Source organism: Megalopta genalis, chromosome 3 (genome assembly GCF_051020955.1).
Source record: "Megalopta genalis isolate 19385.01 chromosome 3, iyMegGena1_principal, whole genome shotgun sequence".
Classification (NCBI taxonomy): Eukaryota; Metazoa; Arthropoda; class Insecta; order Hymenoptera; family Halictidae; genus Megalopta; species Megalopta genalis.
Genome location: NC_135015.1, coordinates 13,990,019 through 14,007,744, shown reverse-complemented (window position 1 = coordinate 14,007,744; position 17,726 = coordinate 13,990,019). Strand labels below are relative to the sequence as shown.

At 44.5% G+C, this 17,726-nt stretch overlaps 1 protein-coding gene across 14 annotated transcripts; it reads right to left on the bottom strand.

The window, feature by feature from the left end:
* Positions 1 to 802: 802 nt before the first annotated feature.
* Positions 803 to 17,101, bottom strand: Cadps (calcium-dependent secretion activator 1). Of its 14 annotated transcripts, none has more exons than XR_013032961.1 (17): positions 15,326 to 15,669; positions 12,601 to 13,098; positions 12,328 to 12,495; positions 11,671 to 12,162; positions 11,142 to 11,545; positions 10,605 to 11,069; positions 10,168 to 10,524; positions 9,783 to 10,022; positions 9,349 to 9,651; positions 8,872 to 9,038; positions 8,183 to 8,634; positions 7,957 to 8,115; positions 7,758 to 7,874; positions 7,404 to 7,642; positions 7,033 to 7,239; positions 1,225 to 1,516; positions 803 to 1,113 (listed from the first exon to the last, which is right to left on the bottom strand). XR_013032961.1 is itself a non-coding variant. In XM_076520132.1 (16 exons), the coding sequence occupies exons 2-15, from the start codon at positions 13,027 to 13,029 to the stop codon at positions 7,038 to 7,040; spliced, it is 4,194 nt and encodes a 1,397-aa protein (XP_076376247.1). In that variant the 5' UTR covers positions 13,030 to 13,098; positions 15,326 to 15,669; the 3' UTR covers positions 803 to 1,516; positions 7,033 to 7,037. The 14 variants fall into 14 exon arrangements, 10 of the variants coding, with proteins under 10 accessions (XP_076376247.1, XP_076376248.1, XP_033341768.1 ...); XR_013032962.1 differs by having other exon boundaries at positions 803 to 1,110; XR_013032963.1 differs by having other exon boundaries at positions 1,225 to 1,279.
* Between the last annotated feature and the right edge of the window lie 625 nt (positions 17,102 to 17,726).

Here is a 17,726-nt window from a genome sequence, read left to right as displayed (position 1 = left end):
CGTATTTGCACTTATATTCGGCTGCTCCTGATTGGTTTCGTCGAGCGAGGACGCGAGAACGCGGGCAGTGACGCTTTATTTTAAATTTCAAATACAGTGACAGACTAAAGTATTCGTACATGTTTTAAAACGCAACAACGTTCTTCAAAGTGGACTAAAAGACTTGATTTTTGTTTTAATATTAGAGGAACTAATTAATTAAAAATTTGAGGAACTAGTTTTAAAGATTAAACTACTACTTTTTTAATTTTGTTATTGCGTGGAATGACAAAAAAATAAGAAACTCTCGTTTTTTTATTTGAGCCTATAACAAAATTTAAAAAATTTGAAATCGCAGTTTTGTCGCGCTTTTTAACACTTTCGATTGATAACAGTCAGAGATCTGCAGATGTTTACATCTTTCGATGCCTGTAGCTTGACTCTGCGTTAAGTGGCTTCGATAAAATTGTCACCGTGTACATGAGTTACCGAGATCTACAAAACGCATTTTTTAATACGCAAAGATAAAAAAGTTAAAAAATCAGCGTTTCTTTAATCTGCTTTTGTTATTCCAAATAATAGCAAAATTTAAAAAAAATAGCAATCTAGTTCCTTTGAAATTAAAAAAAAAGAAACATTCACGTAGTTCAGTTTTAAAAATGTTATTGCGTTTTAAATGGTGTACGAATACTTTAGTCCGTCACTGTATGTTGCGAAAGCAGGTTTCTTTTTTATTACGTTCTTGACATAAGAATGTACGCGTTTACGGTTTCTGCCGAGGATCGAAGGAGAGCAATGGGAATCGAGAAATGCCGAGAGGTAGTTTCGTTGTTGTAAATATATTTTTATTGTACCTTTATTGCTGTCACTATAAGTAGTTGTGTCGAGCTACTTTTTTTTTTTCTTTTACAATGACTGTAATTTGCGGTGCCGCGACGATTCTTATTGCATCGTTGTTAGGTTTCGAAATACAATTCGCTCGATCGAAGGGGAAGCAAGTGAAATGGACAATGCTACGCGACGAAATCGCTTTGAAAGACGCTTTTTGAAAGTCGCTTGGGATGGTCACTTGAAAAATCGAAGTCTTAGTCGATCGGTAGTGCACGTCGGCAGGATCTCAGCCTTGTTTGCCTACTCGGATTTGGATTTGAAAATGTCAGTCAATATGATCCGAACACGAGATCCGAGAGGAGAACCGATTTTTCGTTGTCGCATAAATATATATGTACGTGGGCTTTCGCTTACCGACCACATCCTTGTCCTTGGCCGAACACGATTTCCGGTTGGTCGGCTTCGACGTCTGGATCGAGTAGTCAATGAACGATTGGAATGATCAGGATCATGCAAAGAATTGAAAAGCTGTCGCAATTATCGGGTGGCCGACACGCGTTCACGTTCGCGGAACATCTGTCCACCTGTGCAGAATACAGGCACCACCGTGTCCACGTTTGGAACACGTTTTGGAAATGCGTTCTCGAACATTTTTTTTCGAACACGTGCACACGTTGCGCCAGCTTGCAGGCCAGCGGAGCTTGTGCTTTATACCAGCCGAAAAAGAAATTAATGAGTCGACGGCAAGTAGGGGAAACGGGGTCGAATAACGCAAAGGTCAAGTGTGAAAGTTGCGAAGATAATGTCGGTGAGCGGTGGTTTGATAACGAAACAACGGCCAATTCGATCGCGACTCTCTCGATTTTACGAAGCAAAGAGACGAGCTACCAACATTAGTACATTTATTTACAAAAAGTATTCGCTTTTGGTACAATGACAATGCAATGTGAAAATGCGTGTTGCGTGCGTGCATGAGGATTGCCTTTATAGAAAATGCATACATAGCTAACATTCATACGAGAGCATTCTACGCAAAAAGACACTTGCGCTGTAGGGTGTTGTGACTAGAATCTTGGATTCGGAAATTCGGAATCGATCTATACGTACGCGAACTTGCCAGTAATCGAAGAAAATGGGTGTTTGATGATACGATCGTACGGGGAAGAAATGACTACGCGACACCGCTTTTCTCTGTACAAATTTCTTCTTTTTTCTTTTTTTTGTTTTCTCCGAAAGGAAATTAAGTTTGGGTATACGTGCTGAACCGTGTTTCTTCCTTTTTTTTCGGATCTTTTATTAACGAGAGAACAACAATTCCATAGAACTTTGGATCGAATAGAACACTGGCTAGAGTAAAAGACCCTCTCTTTAATCGATAATTCAACTTTGTTAAAGATAACGCAACGAAGGTTGAGTGATAGAAAAATACCAAGAGAGGGCTCGAGGTATGGATCTTGAGCCTAGAAGCTCTTTGCTTTTGTTTCATAACTGTATATGTATAATGTGTTTGCGTGTGTGTATTTCTCTCTCTCTCTCTCTCTCTCTCTCTCGCTCTCTTTCTCTCTATACGCGTGTGTTCTCTCTCTCTCTTTCTCTCTTTTTCGCTCTCTCACACTCTCTTTCTCTCTCTGTGTCTCTGTGTGTTTATCTGCATGTGTATTTGTATCTGCATATGTGCCTGTATCCGTCCCTGTCTCTGTATCCGTATCTGTTTCTGTACCTGCTTCTGTCTCCGTATCTGCCTCTGCCTCTGTCTCTGTATCTGCCTCTGTCTCTGCCTCTGTCTCTGTCTCTGTCTCTGTTTCTGTATCTGTATCTGTATCTGTATCTGTATCTGTATCTGTATCTGTATCTATCGGTATCGGTATCGGTATCGGTATCGGTATCGGTATCGGTATCGGTATCGGTATCGGTATCGGTATCGGTATCGGTATCGGTATCAGTATCGGTATCGGTGTCAGTATCGGTATCGGTATCAGTATCGGTATCGGTATCGGTATTTGTATCTGTATCTATCGGTATCGGTATCGGTATCGGTATCTGTATCTGTATCTGTATCGATATCGGTATCTGTATCTGTATCGATATCGGTATCTGTATCGGTATTCGTATTGGTATCTGCATCGGCATTTGTATTTCTATGTATACGAATTTTTGTGCATGTAAATGTTTTAAAGTGCCTCGTATGTATATTGATGTGTGTGTGTGTATGTTTACGTTTGTGTGTGTGGAAAATGAGAGATATTGAAAGAAGATTAACGAGTTGATTAAACCAGAGCTAATAAGTGAAACTATTCTTCGAAATTAGATTATACACAAATTGAAAATATGCGTAAGAATTCTCTAATCTAAATAACAATACGTATTACGCGACATCTATCGACAGCAATAACAATGATGATAATAATAATAAAAATGATAAGAAGAAAACGAAGAAGAAGAGGAATGCTAGTAATAGCAAGAATATTGATAATAATAACAGTAGCAGCAGTCAGTAGTAGTATTAGTGGTGATTGTGGTGGTGGTGATGGTCGTCGTGATGGTTCTAGTAGAAGTATTGCAGTAGTAGTCGTAGTCGTAGTAGTAGTCGTAGTCGTAGTAGTAGTCGTAGTTGCAGTAGTAGTAGTAGTAGTAATAATAGTAGTAGTAGTAATAGTGTAATAGTAGCAGTAGTAGTAGTTGTAGTTTTAGCAGTAATAGTAGGAGTAGGAGTGGTAGCAGTGGTAGTAGTAGTAGTAGTAGTAGTAGTAGTAGTAGTAGTAGTAGTAGTAGTAGCAGTAGTAGTAGTAGTAGTAGTAGTAGTAGTAGTAGTAGTAGTAGTAGTAGTAGTAGTAGTAGTAGTAGGTATAGTAGTGGTAGTAGTAGTAGTAGGTATAGTAATAGTAGTAGTAGTAGTAGTAGTAGTAGCAGCAGCAGTAGTGGTAGTAGTAGTAGCAGTAGTAGTAGTGGTGGTAGTAGTAGTAGTAGTAGTAGTAGTAGTAGTAGTAGTAGTAGTAGTAGTAGTAGTAGTAGTAGCAGTAGTAGTAGTAGTAGTAGTAGTAGTAGTAGTGGTAGTAGTAGTAGTAGTAGCAGTAGTAGTAGTAGTAGTAGTAGTAGTAGTAGTAGTGGTAGTAGTAGTAGTAGTGGTAGTAGTAGTGATAGTAGTAGTAATAGTAGTAGTAGTAATAGTAGTAGTAGTAGTAGTAGTAGTAGTAGCAGTTGTAGTAGTAGTAGTAATAGTAGTAGTAGTAGTAGTAGTAATAGTAGTAGTAGTAGTAATAGTAATAGTAGTAATAGTAATTATATTAATTGTAGTACCGTTAACATCGGCTGTAAGTACGCTACAACGATTTAACTTTGGTTTTGATAACATTTCACTACTCTCGGTTGTACGTCTGTTCGTTTAGCACGTTGGGGGGCCGAAAAATAGCCATCTCGTTGACAGTGTAGCGTCGAAAAACGTTGACGCTGCTTTGCGACTAAATGATACAGTTTATATTTATCAAAGGCCTCGAATAATCTGTTCTGACGTCCCGATGTATTCGGTGGTGGGCCATTATAAGACGGTGCAACCAACGTAACGCAACGTGACGCGGCGTAACGCGACGCAACTCAGCGCAATGCAAACGCAGTGCAACGGAACGCGACGCAGCGCGACGCAACGCAACGCAGCGCAACGCAACGCAACGCAACGATTTTTTTACCGAAAAGAAGGAATAGATTTCAAGGAGAATCAAACTTCCTTCGACCGCATCGAAAATAGTATCGACCCTCTCGCGCAGCTCGCTACAAAACCTAGTGCTAACCATGACCATAGAATCGTCCTTCCTTATCATTCCATCGATATCTTGTGAATCCCATGAAACGAGAAGCGACACTTATATATGTACGCAATATACGTACGCAATGTACGCATTGTTTCGCCTATACGAAGGCTACGAAAGGCATTTCTGATATGAAAGAACAAATTGCAACTGATGCGCGCGTTGTTTCAAATTTCTCTCTGTCGAATTAATATTGATCGTTTGCAATACGGCTAATCCAAGAAATTTGCCAGACGAGTCGAATCGAACGAATGAGAATTTGCATCTGGTGCTCGACGACATGGTTCGCCGACTTGGTTCACAGTCGTAAATCGTAGATCGTAAATCGTAAATCGTGAATCGCACATGGTACAATGGTACATGGTACATTCGTAAATCGTGAATCGTGAAGCGTAAAATCGTAACACGTACGATTCGACTACGCATTTAGTGGACGCGCGCAATCGCGTTCCAACCTGTTAATTTACACGGTATAAAAATCTCCTTTTCCTTTCTCCTCGTACCCTTTTTTTTTTTTTTACTAGAATATGTACAAAGAAACTGTTATCGACAACTGTATTCGAATTCGCTAATATAGAGAATGTAGCACGCATCCTTCGTCTCTCCCAACGAAAGAATAGCTGAACGAATGTTACGCATTCCTCCTATTATCATAACATTCGCTATATGTATAATACCTCTTTTTTTTGTCGCCTCGTGCGCCGAACAAGAACAAAACGATCAAATCTATTTTTTTCTTTTTTTAGAATTACAACTTTCCGTTCGTTCGATCGTTCGTTTCGTTTCGTTTATTCGGCGTTTCGAGGTGTTTCTCCCGTGTAAGTAAAGCCTTCTGGAACAATGAAAGCACTCGTTAGGAAATTTCAATGAAAACTAATTGTAACGAGATCAGAGAGCTCGACGGTCGATGCGACGTTTCCGCGCTATTCGATATACACGTGCACGTGTTTTACCTTTCACTCGAACGCGCGATTTTCTACAGTAGTTGTCTAAGCTACCGTCTACAGTCTATCTCGTCTATTGTTTATCGTCTACCGTTCGCCGTACACCTTATCGGCTGTCGATCTGCCGATCAACGTTGCATTCTCTTTCTATTATATGTATATGCATCGATCGCATCCATTGATCGAGTTGTCTGACAACTCACAACTCTAACCGAACGAACTAAAACGATGAAATTACATATTTCGTTTCTGTTTTCAGTATAGATTCGTGAACAGTTCGTCGAAATCAAACAACTAGTGTGGTAATTAAAAAATAGTAGCAGTACTCGGTACACCTTCTCAGGTACGGATAGCTGTATACGGATATACAAGAATCAAGATATGTATTGTTGAAATTTCGAGGTAGGTGCAATCTGATATGGCGTAAATGTTTAACATGTGCAATTAATCGGTCCAAGGTCGCGCGAGATTCTACCAGTTTCGAAATGCGTTGCGTTCGAAATCGATGCGTTTCTAGAAAAGAAAAATGCGATTGTCCATTAGAGATTCGCTGACAGTATCGAAAGAAACCGTTTCTTTTTTCCGTTGCAGTCTTTTCTCTTCGTTCATCCGAACGTCGCATCGTTCGTGTTTGTGCTAACTCTCGTTTCAATTGTTCATCGAGAAGAAAATAATAATGATCCGGAACAAAAGATAGAACGGTTCTTCTAGACGAACGACCAAACAAATTGTTCTTAAAACGTCTGTAGAACCGACGCGGAACATAAGACACTGAAATGTAAGCCTGCGTTGAATTCAATTGAAATTATTGCTTCGATCGATCGAATCGAACAACGATTCTGTCTCGATGAATCGTACTCTGGACAAATTCTTAAAACATAATCTAATCGTTCATGCTCTCTCGTTTGCAATTTCTCTTTCTCTCCCTTTCTCTCCCCCTCTCTCTTTCTTTCTCCCTCTCTCTCTCTTTCTCTCTCTCTCTCGCTCTTTCTTTCTGTCTTTCTTTCTCTCTCTTTCTCTCTGTGTTCTTCTTGGTATGTATGTACATATGTATAGCCAAAAAACTTACTAATTGAACGTAGAATTATTATAAAAGTGTTGAAACTTATAACGGTAATGAGGGTATAGAAATGACAAAAATAATATAATTTGATAGTGAGAGTGTCAATTATGGTGTCAGTTTTGACGATTTAACGGTAACGACAACGACGACGATAATCATTATGGTGATGATGGTGGCGATGACGATGATAATGACGATAATAATGACGGTGATGGTGATAATGGTGATTATGATGATGATGACGATTGATGATTAATGATTAATGAATGATGATTGACGATTGATGATCGGTGCTTGATGATGATGATGCGGCTGCTGATGATGCTGCTAATGATGCTGATGACGATGACGGCGATGACGATGACGACGATGATGATGGTGGCGGTGGAATAATAATGGTAATAATAATTACAGTAATTAGAACCAACTGCCTCCACTGAATTTCGTAGAAAGTCCACCGATGCCTTTCCCGAACATACTGCCAACTTTTCCGACAACGTTCGATGTAACGTTGCTGATGTTAGCCACATAATTTGCGTCTTCGCCAGCAACATTCTCGACGATCGTTACCTTTGTCTTCGGGCGCTCTTCGTCGTCGTTACCATTCTCCGAAAGCCCCCTTTGACAAGCGGAAAAGATAAATGTGTTGCATGAACAAATGCCTAATTATAAGTTATCCGACGCGATGCAGTGTCGACGTGACGCAGCGATACGTATCATCAATACATACAAGGCGCAACGCGCGCCGTTCATTGTCAGATATCGACAAACCGATATACTCACTCTTCGTTCTGAGCGCTCATGGATAAGGCACAATTCGCTTCTTCCGTTTGCATCCTCTTAGATGTAACCTGATATGGGTCTGAGTTCAGCTTCTCCTCCGTCACACCCTGCAGCTCAAAATCGGAATAAATCTTTTTTACGATATGAGCCAGACAGGTACACTGATACAAATGCAAGCTGCATTCGGGTCGTCCCATCAGCCAAGTGCACAGCATCTGAATTTGTGCGGCGTACCATTGCTGCGGAAATGAAACGAGACGGAAACGGTTTTTAGCGGCACGTTTTACGGACGACGGGGGGAGGGGGAGGAGATACAAAGAAAGAGGAAAAAGCGTGGTCGTGATCCTGTGTTACCTCGAAACACGTCAGAATCCATAAATCGTCCATAACTTTGCCACGAATCTGATCCATGCAATTTCGCGTAAAACTGACGTAGGCCTGTCCCATTTCTTTTCCGCTTCCCGATACCTTCTGAAAGCAAAGATTTCTCAAGCAAAAACTTCTTCGCGACCAAGCGACAAAGCGACAACCAATGGACAGCATGATCGCTTACCGTGAAACTAAGAATGGAACCTATAAAGGAGCCTTCGTCGTAACGGGATAACTTGGACAATGTTGTTTCCAGCACGGTGATCAGTTTATTGATCATCCCTTGGGTCATGGAAGCCGAGGTTTTCTCGATCAGGTCGTCGATTTTGGCGTGATAGTTGTGCTGGAAGCGTGACAATGCAAGAGACCGATATCTTGAAAAAGATACCGATAAATTCCAGATAACTTACCACATCTACACCGTCGATGGTACACAGATTCAAGTTTTGCTTTTTCGCGTCCAAAATAACGTTGATCATCGCGCACATTTCCGAGGGAATGATATAGTCCGTCGAGGTGAAGGTCACGCCTTTCTTCAGCCACTGCTGAAAAGCGGTGTCGGTCCGTTGAATACACGATTCGATCATGTCGCAAGCCATCAAGGTCAGCCTCTGTTCCAAATGCTGCCGGAATTCTTGATCCGGCCAGTGGAGATCGCGAATGAAAGATTGGAGAGCGTCCAGCTTCCAGAAGAGTTCCTCGGACGTGGCGCAACCGTTACCTTTGATTTCCCATCGTTCCTTCTCGAATCCTTTCTGAATCGACTGAGCGATCGACGTCTCCATCAAGTCAACGTAACGTACAACCAGCGGTGCAAAAGTGTCGCGCAGATGTTGATGAAACCTACCATTCTTTAAATTGTCTGCAAGCGAAAATCGGGATGCGAGGAGCGAGCCGAAGAAAGGAAGGAAGAGAGTGGATATGGAAATAGAAGTGGAGGTCGAAGTGGAAATGGGAATGGAGATCGAAATGGAAATGGAAATGGAAATGGGAATGGAAATGGAAATGGAAGTGAAAAGAATCGAAAGCAAAAGAGTATGATTAGAAAGTTCGGTTCGGTGAGATTCGCTCGGAAACTCGTTCCACCGTTTTCACTCACCGTCTTCCCTCAAGTAATCGTTCAAGATCTTAAACAGTGGGAAGCTGTCCCACGTGTCCGGCGGTTGTTCAACGAGCACCTTGTTCATGTCTTCGGCGAACAAGGACCAGAAGATTTCGGCGTGCTCCACCATGAGCTCGCTAAACCAGGCGAACGCCTGCGGTACAGTGTAGTAGGAGCGGATCGTGAAAATATTGGACGTCACACATGTACGGAGGGCACATTTCGTCTAACTCAGGGCGATGGGTACGTCACCCTGAGTAAAGAATCCTCGAAGAGCGACAAATTTCAAGTTTCAACGTAGCGGGCAACGGCACCGTCGCCTGCCACCAAAATCAAAAATCAAAATACAACTTCTTCGTATTATTACTTGTATCGTTTGCGATCAGCCGAGAGAAAGAAAAACAGATTCGACCGTTTCCGTGCCTCTTTCGAGAATTCCAAGAAACAACGTTAGATTCTAGAAATCCAACTAATACCTCCGAGTAATGTTCCCCGTTTTGCTGAAGCAGATCCACGCACATTTCAGACAGGTGTATAAGATCTTCGAGCTTCTTGCTAGGTGGAACGCACACGTCGCTGCTCAAATCGTCCTCGATCTTCGCTTCGGCGGAGAGTTTCGTGTAATTAACGAGCGCCGCGGTCTCTAAGCAACCCTTGATCAAGTTCTTCACTTCTTCCGGTGCCACCGGAGTGACGCCGTCCTTCATCATGACACGTTCCAAAAGCGACAAAGTCGCCTTCAGTGCACCTTCCGGCCGACCGAACGGAAAGCTGTACCTATTTCATGAAAAATCCCGATCGATCGAATCACGTCCGACTTCCAAAAATGACGACTGATTGTTCCTTGTTCTCTAAAAGTTGGCTCGCGAGAACCGAAAATCAAACGGTAAAGCAAACGTGTCGGATACCTGAAGTTGGTGATTTGGTTTTCAAGAATCTGTCGTAGCCGCTCTTTGATTTCTTGGAATTTCTCCTTCTCTTCGTAGGTGATCGATCCAACGCTGTCGGTCCTGTTTCCGTAGACATGCGTAGCGCAAAAGGCGAAGCTAAAGTGCACGAGGGTCGGATCTATCATGAGGCCCCGGTCGATTCTGTCCAGCAGATCGCTCAAGTAACACAAATGCCGAAAACATCCTCGCACGCCGTACCTACGGCAAATGACAAATGAAAACTGTTCGAGCCCGGTGTGCATGCGCGCGTGCGTATGCGTGTGCAGTATGCGTATGTGTATGCAGGTGTGCAGGTGCCTGGCCGCGCGCAGGCACTGATGCCGATGCTTAGACTATGTCGTACCTAGCAAAATACTCGTCCAAAACGAACAATTGGCCAGGTGAGAACCAGCCTAGAGAACAATACGGATCATTCAATCGATAATCTAGAATCAAGTTCTGGAGGAATTTGAAAAGACCGTGATGATCGAATTTGCAAGGGTCCGCGCTAATGTAATCCTCCATCCCGTGCTTCTTCGCTCTGTCGTCGCCCTGTAGCTTGTTCGTGCCAGAATTTTTATCGACGACCGAAACTTGCGGGGTAGGCTTGTGCGACTGGCCGGTCGCTCTGTACATGACCATCACCCAGGTTTGACACTCGTTCTCGTCGTCCGACGCGAACACTATGGTATCGCCATCGCGCACGGCATTGAAATAAAATCTATCGGAGAAAGAACGTCGAGATTTTCATATCGGAACGATTCTGTCAGAGGATCCGTCCACGGATCTGTGACTACTTGCCTGCCACCGTCCAAGTTGGCGCCGAACATGATGTTGGCGGAAACCGGTGTGGTGTAATCGACTGTGTAACCGTCGAGCTGCATCATTTCCGAGGGCTCGCTCCTTTTCTCTTTGTACGAGCACATGGCGAACGTGTACTGAGAAACCTGAACGAGAACGTGGTAACGTTTCTTCCATTTTTTCCAGACGGATTTGCCTATCGCGTAGAGGTAGCCGCAGTGTTTCATGTTGAACGGTTTGTCCATTCGACAGCTGATCCTTATTCGAAGATCTTGGTCGGGACAATTCTTCGGGACCGACATTCGATACCATTCCGGTTGTTTCGAAGCGAACGGTGTCGGCTTTATGATAACTTTCCCCAATTCTTTATCCTCGAGCGCCAGCATTGCCGAGTTCTCGGTGTACAGGCGAACCTTGACCACCGGTAACGGGTGCATGGTAGTGAAATCACCCTGCGTGTCCCACCTAAAAATCCGATTTCAGTTTCCATGGTCTCCGATCGGTTGGGTCGGGGGGAGGAGATCCCGTTCTACTCACATAGGTTTCGACGCCTCCGCGTGATCCGTTTGCAGTTTCTTGCTACCCTCGACTTCCATCGTGCAATAAACTATCTTATTAGGCGGCAAGCTCTTCAAGCCTCTAACTTCGATCACGACCACGGCCAATTGGAACGTCAGGCCGACGTCCATTTTCGTCAGCTGGAGTTCGGTATCGGCAGAGTCGCTTTCTAATTTCAGGGAACCTTGACCACGGCAGCGGGAGCGTTCGCGCCGATGATTGTAGCGCTTTAGTTTCTGTAGCCCGTATTTGCCGTCTATCGAACCCTTTGACACCGGTAACGACTCCAAATTGGCCATTAGCAGGTTGATGGATGATTTCAGCTCCTCGATATAGAGCGACTCCATCTCCTTCAGGAGCAACTTGGGCATAAGCTTGCGGTTCTGCGCAAGAAAAACATTTCGGTTTGTCGATCGGACGAACGAGACATCGCACAGAGAAGAGCGAACAGCCGCGAAAGCTCGTGGAAGAAATAAAAATCCAGTTAATAAGCAACTCGCGGTGGTACCTTTTCCATTTCGTTGACCTTTTGGAGGCGACCGTCCAGCTCCCGCCTAATGGCGGCCGCCTGTTCGTCGGCTGAATCCAAGAGAAGGGCACTGAACAGAAGCTGATGTTCAAATTTCTTGATACCAAGAATTTGTTGGAACATATCGTACAGCTGTTCCTTGGACAATATCATCTCCGAAATCAGAGACTGCTGTTGCATCCTGGAAGGCCTTTTCGTCTCCTCGTCACCCGTACCTTTCATGATACAATCGAACTTGGCCATCCAGGACGTAAGCACAGTCTCTTTGCTCAGACCATTCATTTCTGGAAGCCGCCGTACGCGTATTTCGATGTTTTTCTTGAATACTTCGCGAAAGTCGATCTGCGAACAAGCGCCGCTCTGCACCATCTGAATTACCCTGTCCGACGCTAAGAACACGTCGTGGTAATTCTGTATGGCGTAGCGAAACGCTTCGTCCGCCATAATTTGTGTCTCGCCCTTCAAGAAACTCTGTAAGCCGTAACAAGAAATGTTTCAATTCCGAGCCGACGGACGAGCCCGTAGAGTTCGAGACTCGTTCGAAGCGACGCGCGATGCGGGCACATATCTCCTGCCGGTGTCTTTCGTCGAGTCGCAATCTCTCGCGCAACCAGGCGCAAATAGACAACCGCTCACCTGAAAGCGGGAGCATATCGTCTCGAGTTGTTGCTTGGTTACTTTTAATTGCCGCCTGGGCATGTCCAACGGTTGCTTGGCATTGAACGGATAAGAAATGCATCTTGACACGAACACGTACAGCTGAATTCTGGTCTTTCTTTCCTCTTCCTCGCGTTCTTGTTTATCCTGCGGAAGCATATCCCAGAAAGCAGTCAAACAGGAAATCGTGTCACCGCGTGTTCTCGGCGATGTATTCGATAGAAATTAGATCGATGAACAAGAATCGCCTACCTGCAAATTCGCCTCGGTTTTCTCGCTGGCGACCGAAGGCGAAGGACTGGTGGGTCTCTGAGAATAACTGGCCGCGTCTTGCGCGGCAGACATCGACGGCGACAACGAGTTCCTGCCAGCGGCGAGGCCCGAGGCGTCCCGGGCCGACGCAAGGTCCTGCCCGCCGCCACGGGGCGTCCCGATGGGCCCGTGACTGGACCCCCCGGGAGACGCGGTCCCCGAGGCCAGGGAACTCGCGCTTCCGCTCGCGGGACCACTCGCGCCCCCGAGGCTCCCGCCCGGCCCGATTTGTCGTCGAGAGCCATACGAGCTGCCGCTTCCACCGCGCGCTCCTCCGCCACCACCGCTACTACCCCCACCCCCTGCTCCGACATCCTTGGAATCCTTCTTCTCGTCATCGCTCTCTTCCGACGAGCTGGGATCTATCATCTCTGGGTTCTCCTAGGACCTCCCCCGAGGAGGCCTAGTTTGGTCACGAGTCCGTCGCCGTTCCCGATACTTGAAATGAAAATAAGAATAATCAAAAAATCGGTACGCGATAAGTGAAATGCGAGTTCGTTGGATTTTCTATGTTTCACAGATTTCATACGTTTCACACGTTTCATACAAAAACCACTTCGACGGTTCGTAAGCGCGACTCGACACGGACACCCGTATATACAAACTTTTTACTTTCAAACCCAGATATGCAAATATTTCAGGTGCGACGCGTGACGTCGATAAGTTGTCGCGATCAGCCGCACGGAACAACCCGTTTCAATGACGACAGACCACGGCTGTCCTTTGCTCGCGGTTACGATGTTCTCACTTATATTCGGGACGAAAAAGTAGACGAGATCTTACGCTTTCGTAACAGCTGTAGTATGCGGTATAAAATGCTCAATATATGTTGTACCACTTCAAGCAGCGCTTCGTGCGTACAAGTGTATGTATACGTATGCTTTGGACGTGACGTGGACGAGTACTCGACGAAGCCACCGCATTCAATGTACCATCGACGTTCCTTCTTCTCTACGAATGATTGATCGATCCGGTAAATTGGCTCTAGACTTCCCGGTCGAGTAAATCGTCTGTCACGCGTATATCGAATTTAGCCTTGGAAATGATGTCCCGTCAAAAATCTAATAATTCGGAATTTTACGATTAATCTTGTCCTCCACTCTGATCGTGTTTTCTGCCTCTGTTTGCAATTTTAATACATCTTTTTGTAGATGTGCGTAAAATTAGCGTGAATCTTGGCCGAATCGGATCGAAATTAACCGAGTTGTACCGTTGTGCGCGTCAAGTTTCCATGTATACACCACGGAAAATCATCCCCGCATCGGTCATGAAACGACGTAAATGAGTAAATCGATCGTACAATAATGCACGCGCGTTACCATTGCGTCGCGTCGTGCCGTGTCGTGTCGTGTCGTCTCCTCTCGTCTCGTCTCGTCTCGTCTCGCGTCGTATCGTGTCGCGTCGTGCCGCTAGTATGCCACGATAAAGCTTCACAGGTGCAGGTACTTCTATGGACTCTGCGCGCGGAGGCGACGTCGATGCGAGAGGAAATTTTTAGAGCGTTCGTACGTCTCTTTGAACGCGAATGAATACAACACGCGAGCAGAAACGACCAAGAACGACTACGTGAACGAATATCGAGCGTTCTCACTCGCTCAAACACACCCGTATATATGTATTTCGGTCGAAACAGAAACTGTGCACGAATACGAATACATTTCCAAGCACATTTCGAAAGTCGAATTGAATTCGTCGTGTTTCCCCTTTACCGATTAGATTGGTCTTCTGGTTTTCCCGGAAGGCCGATAACAACTCCAACGGATGTTTAAAGAAACGAACGAACGAGCAGTTCGACAACGAATTACGACGACTTACGGCGACCAATATAACAAATCGATCCGTATGCTAATAGAATTTGACCGACAAACGAGTTAGAACCGTCAGACTACCCGGTTCGGGGACGAAATTTCACGCGTACGTTATTCGTTTTGAGCGTTTCTCGCAGTGGCATCCATTTTTACCGCAGCGCGAGCATTCCTACTAGCTCGAATTATACTTTATTCTTCATATTTTCGACCTCGGGTTAAACTTTTATTCGATAACTAGAAAACAAACACATTTCGATCAGTCATCGAGTTCCCATGATGCTGCTTCGCGACTTTATAAAATTTTGTAAATAGTCAATGTAAAGCGCACCAAAGCGGGAACTCGATGTTTTATATTTTCAAAATATTTTGTATCAGATTATTGCATCGAAAATCTACTTGTTGGAGCAGATACTTTCTACCTTGCTCTCTCTTTCTCGCTCTCTCTCTTTTTCTCTTTCTATAATTATATATATTATATATACATATATATAATTATATATATATATATATATATGTCTGCCCCCTTCATTCCCTGCACCCTACCCGCCCTCTTGTCTCTGCGCCGCGTCCTTCTGCTCCTCTTGCCTCCTTTGCTCCACCTCTCTCCACCCCCTCACCCTGACCCTTTACATCACCCTTATAATCTTTCTCCTTCTTTGCTCCCCTCTCGACAGCTCTCACCCCTTCCTCAGTGACCCCACTCCCCCTCCCATGCCTCCTAGCCATCGTTCTGCCCCGCACCTTTTCTCTCGTTCACTCTCAATCACTTTCCAGTTTGCTTTCTCGTTTTATTTCGTGCATGCGCGCACTATGTGTACAGCATTTACGATCGTTATTGCGAGTCAACCGAAACCAACCTTATTTTTCAAAGAACACGCGACCACGATGACTCTGAATATCGGCAGATCATCCTGCGTTCATGATATCCTGTCGAAATACGGTGGATGGATTGTCCGCCGAACGGGTTATCAGTGGCCCGCCTCGGGCTCGCCTGAAACGCGAGACAGGGAAACAAACCGCGACGAACAGAATCACACCAGCAGCAATCTTTTCTCACTGTGTGTCGCAGCTACAAAATTTTCTTCATTTTTGTCAAGTTCGAATTCGGTTTGATGAGAGTGGACGGATATACTCTCGACGACCACAGCAAACCGGCGAACCCGACCGTCTCCGCTCGTCAACTGACAAACCGTTCGAACGGCGCTAACGACGCCGGCGCCGTCGCTGTGGTCGACGCCGACGCCGACGCCGACGCTGACCAGAAACCGTTCGCAACGATGAGGGTAGGTTTCCGGATTTGAAGAAAAGAAAAGAAGGGCGGAGAGTCGTGTATGAAACAGAAAGGAAAACAGATCCGAGGGAATGAAACGAGGAGAGAAAAAGAACAGAGCGAAATATATGTACTCGGAACGATCGAACATCTGGATGATCGTTGTTCCAGTCGACCAAGACGTTGGGAAATCGGTTCGTGGTCTGGAAGGTAATCGCGACAACGACCGACTGTAACATGAAAATAGAAAGAAGAGCTTGTACACGGAAAGACGATGGATCGATAAAAAAAAATGAGAATTTAAAACATTACATGTATATCGAAGATTGGTAAAAGGGGAAAGAAAATGGAAAAAGAACGAACGAATGGAATTGTACGGAATATTTAGATATTTCGCGTTCCGTATAAATAAAAAGGGGAGAACGAAACCGCGAATAGCGTGGGTGTGTCGAAGGAGGGATAAGCAACGGCAGAGTCGAAGCAAGGATAGTTTCTAGACAGGGACGAGCGGTAGTGGGCCATCGATCGGTTGCGCACAGTCGTCGATGCTGGCCGAATCTCAGGACCGGCTGCAATGCAACCGCGTTTCCCGCTGCCGCCGCCGCTGGCGATCCGACTTTTAGCGCGTCAAGCCATGTCGCCTTCTAAATGTATATGTGTGTATGTATGTATTCTATTGCATCTCGTTGCGTCTCCTTGCGTCCTTTTACGTCCCATCGCGTTTTCGTACTCCCGCGTGTCCATTTCAGGATCAACGATCGCGTTCGCAATTGCACGTTATTTGCACTGTTCTGGCACTAATCTTGTTCCTTTTAATATGGAAGCAAAAGTTAGTCGCATCGTTCTTTTACAGATTATTTTACGTTCAATCAAACCCATGATTCTACTTCTGATATTGCAAAAAATTTCTAGATCGCAAATTCTAGCCGCAAGCCGTAAGTCGCAAGCTGTAAACATACAATTGTCACAGATTCGTATGAACTGAGAATGAGCAAAGGATATGGTGATTTTGAGAGAGAAACTTTAAAAAACACTGGTGACCCAGCACGAGATTACGTTATTCGCTTGCACACACGAAGTCCCGGTACAATTACCCGAAATTCTGGCAGCCTGCCAGCTATGAAAAAATAGGTTATCGATCGATCGCTCGTTCGGTCGCTTGCTCGCCCGCGCACTTACTTGTTCGTGCTAGTTTTCCGATACATAATTGTAATCTCGAGTTCGCTCTCAAGAAAAACTCCGACGACTGTTCCACCAGCGATCTTGTCGTGAAAGAGTTTAACTTTTTCAAATTCCGATCGTATCGTTTTCGATTTCCTCGAAATTGCTTGAAAATTCAGGAGACGAAACACAATCGGAAAGAAAGAAGAGGACCGCGAAAGCGCAAGCCATTTACTGTTTATCGTCTACCGTCCAAGGGATAATGGAAGCTGCCGCGTCTACGCACGCGTCCGCCGAATTTCTTCTTAACAATGTTCTCGACTTTTTCGCACGTACACTGCTCGATCGGAAAGTCCTATGCATTCTCGATTATACTATTGTAATAATCGCAAAAATTCTAAAATTACTCGGACCTACGGTCGACAATTTAAATATCGTCTAAACTAGTTTACGCAAGCGCATTTAATATACAGAGTTCTGAGACTATGTTCAGTTACTTCTGGACGTGCATCTACTTCCGAGGACATGCGTAATGGAGACGTGGAAATCTGTCTTGAACAACTCTCGACAACCAATTCTCTCTAACTGTGATACATTAAATTAAATATTATTATTATTGTTAGTACACTAATATATTATTATCAAAGAGGAAATTTCTTCTTTGTTATTATATATTACCAGTTAGTACTATAGTTTATTATTACGTATTGCAATTCGTAACTCTGTAATAAGTGAAAGTCAGCGACATCTGGAAATGTTCGGACTACTACGAAGCAACATCTTAACGATCACACGGTACCGGTTACAGTCGATCACATACGGCTGAA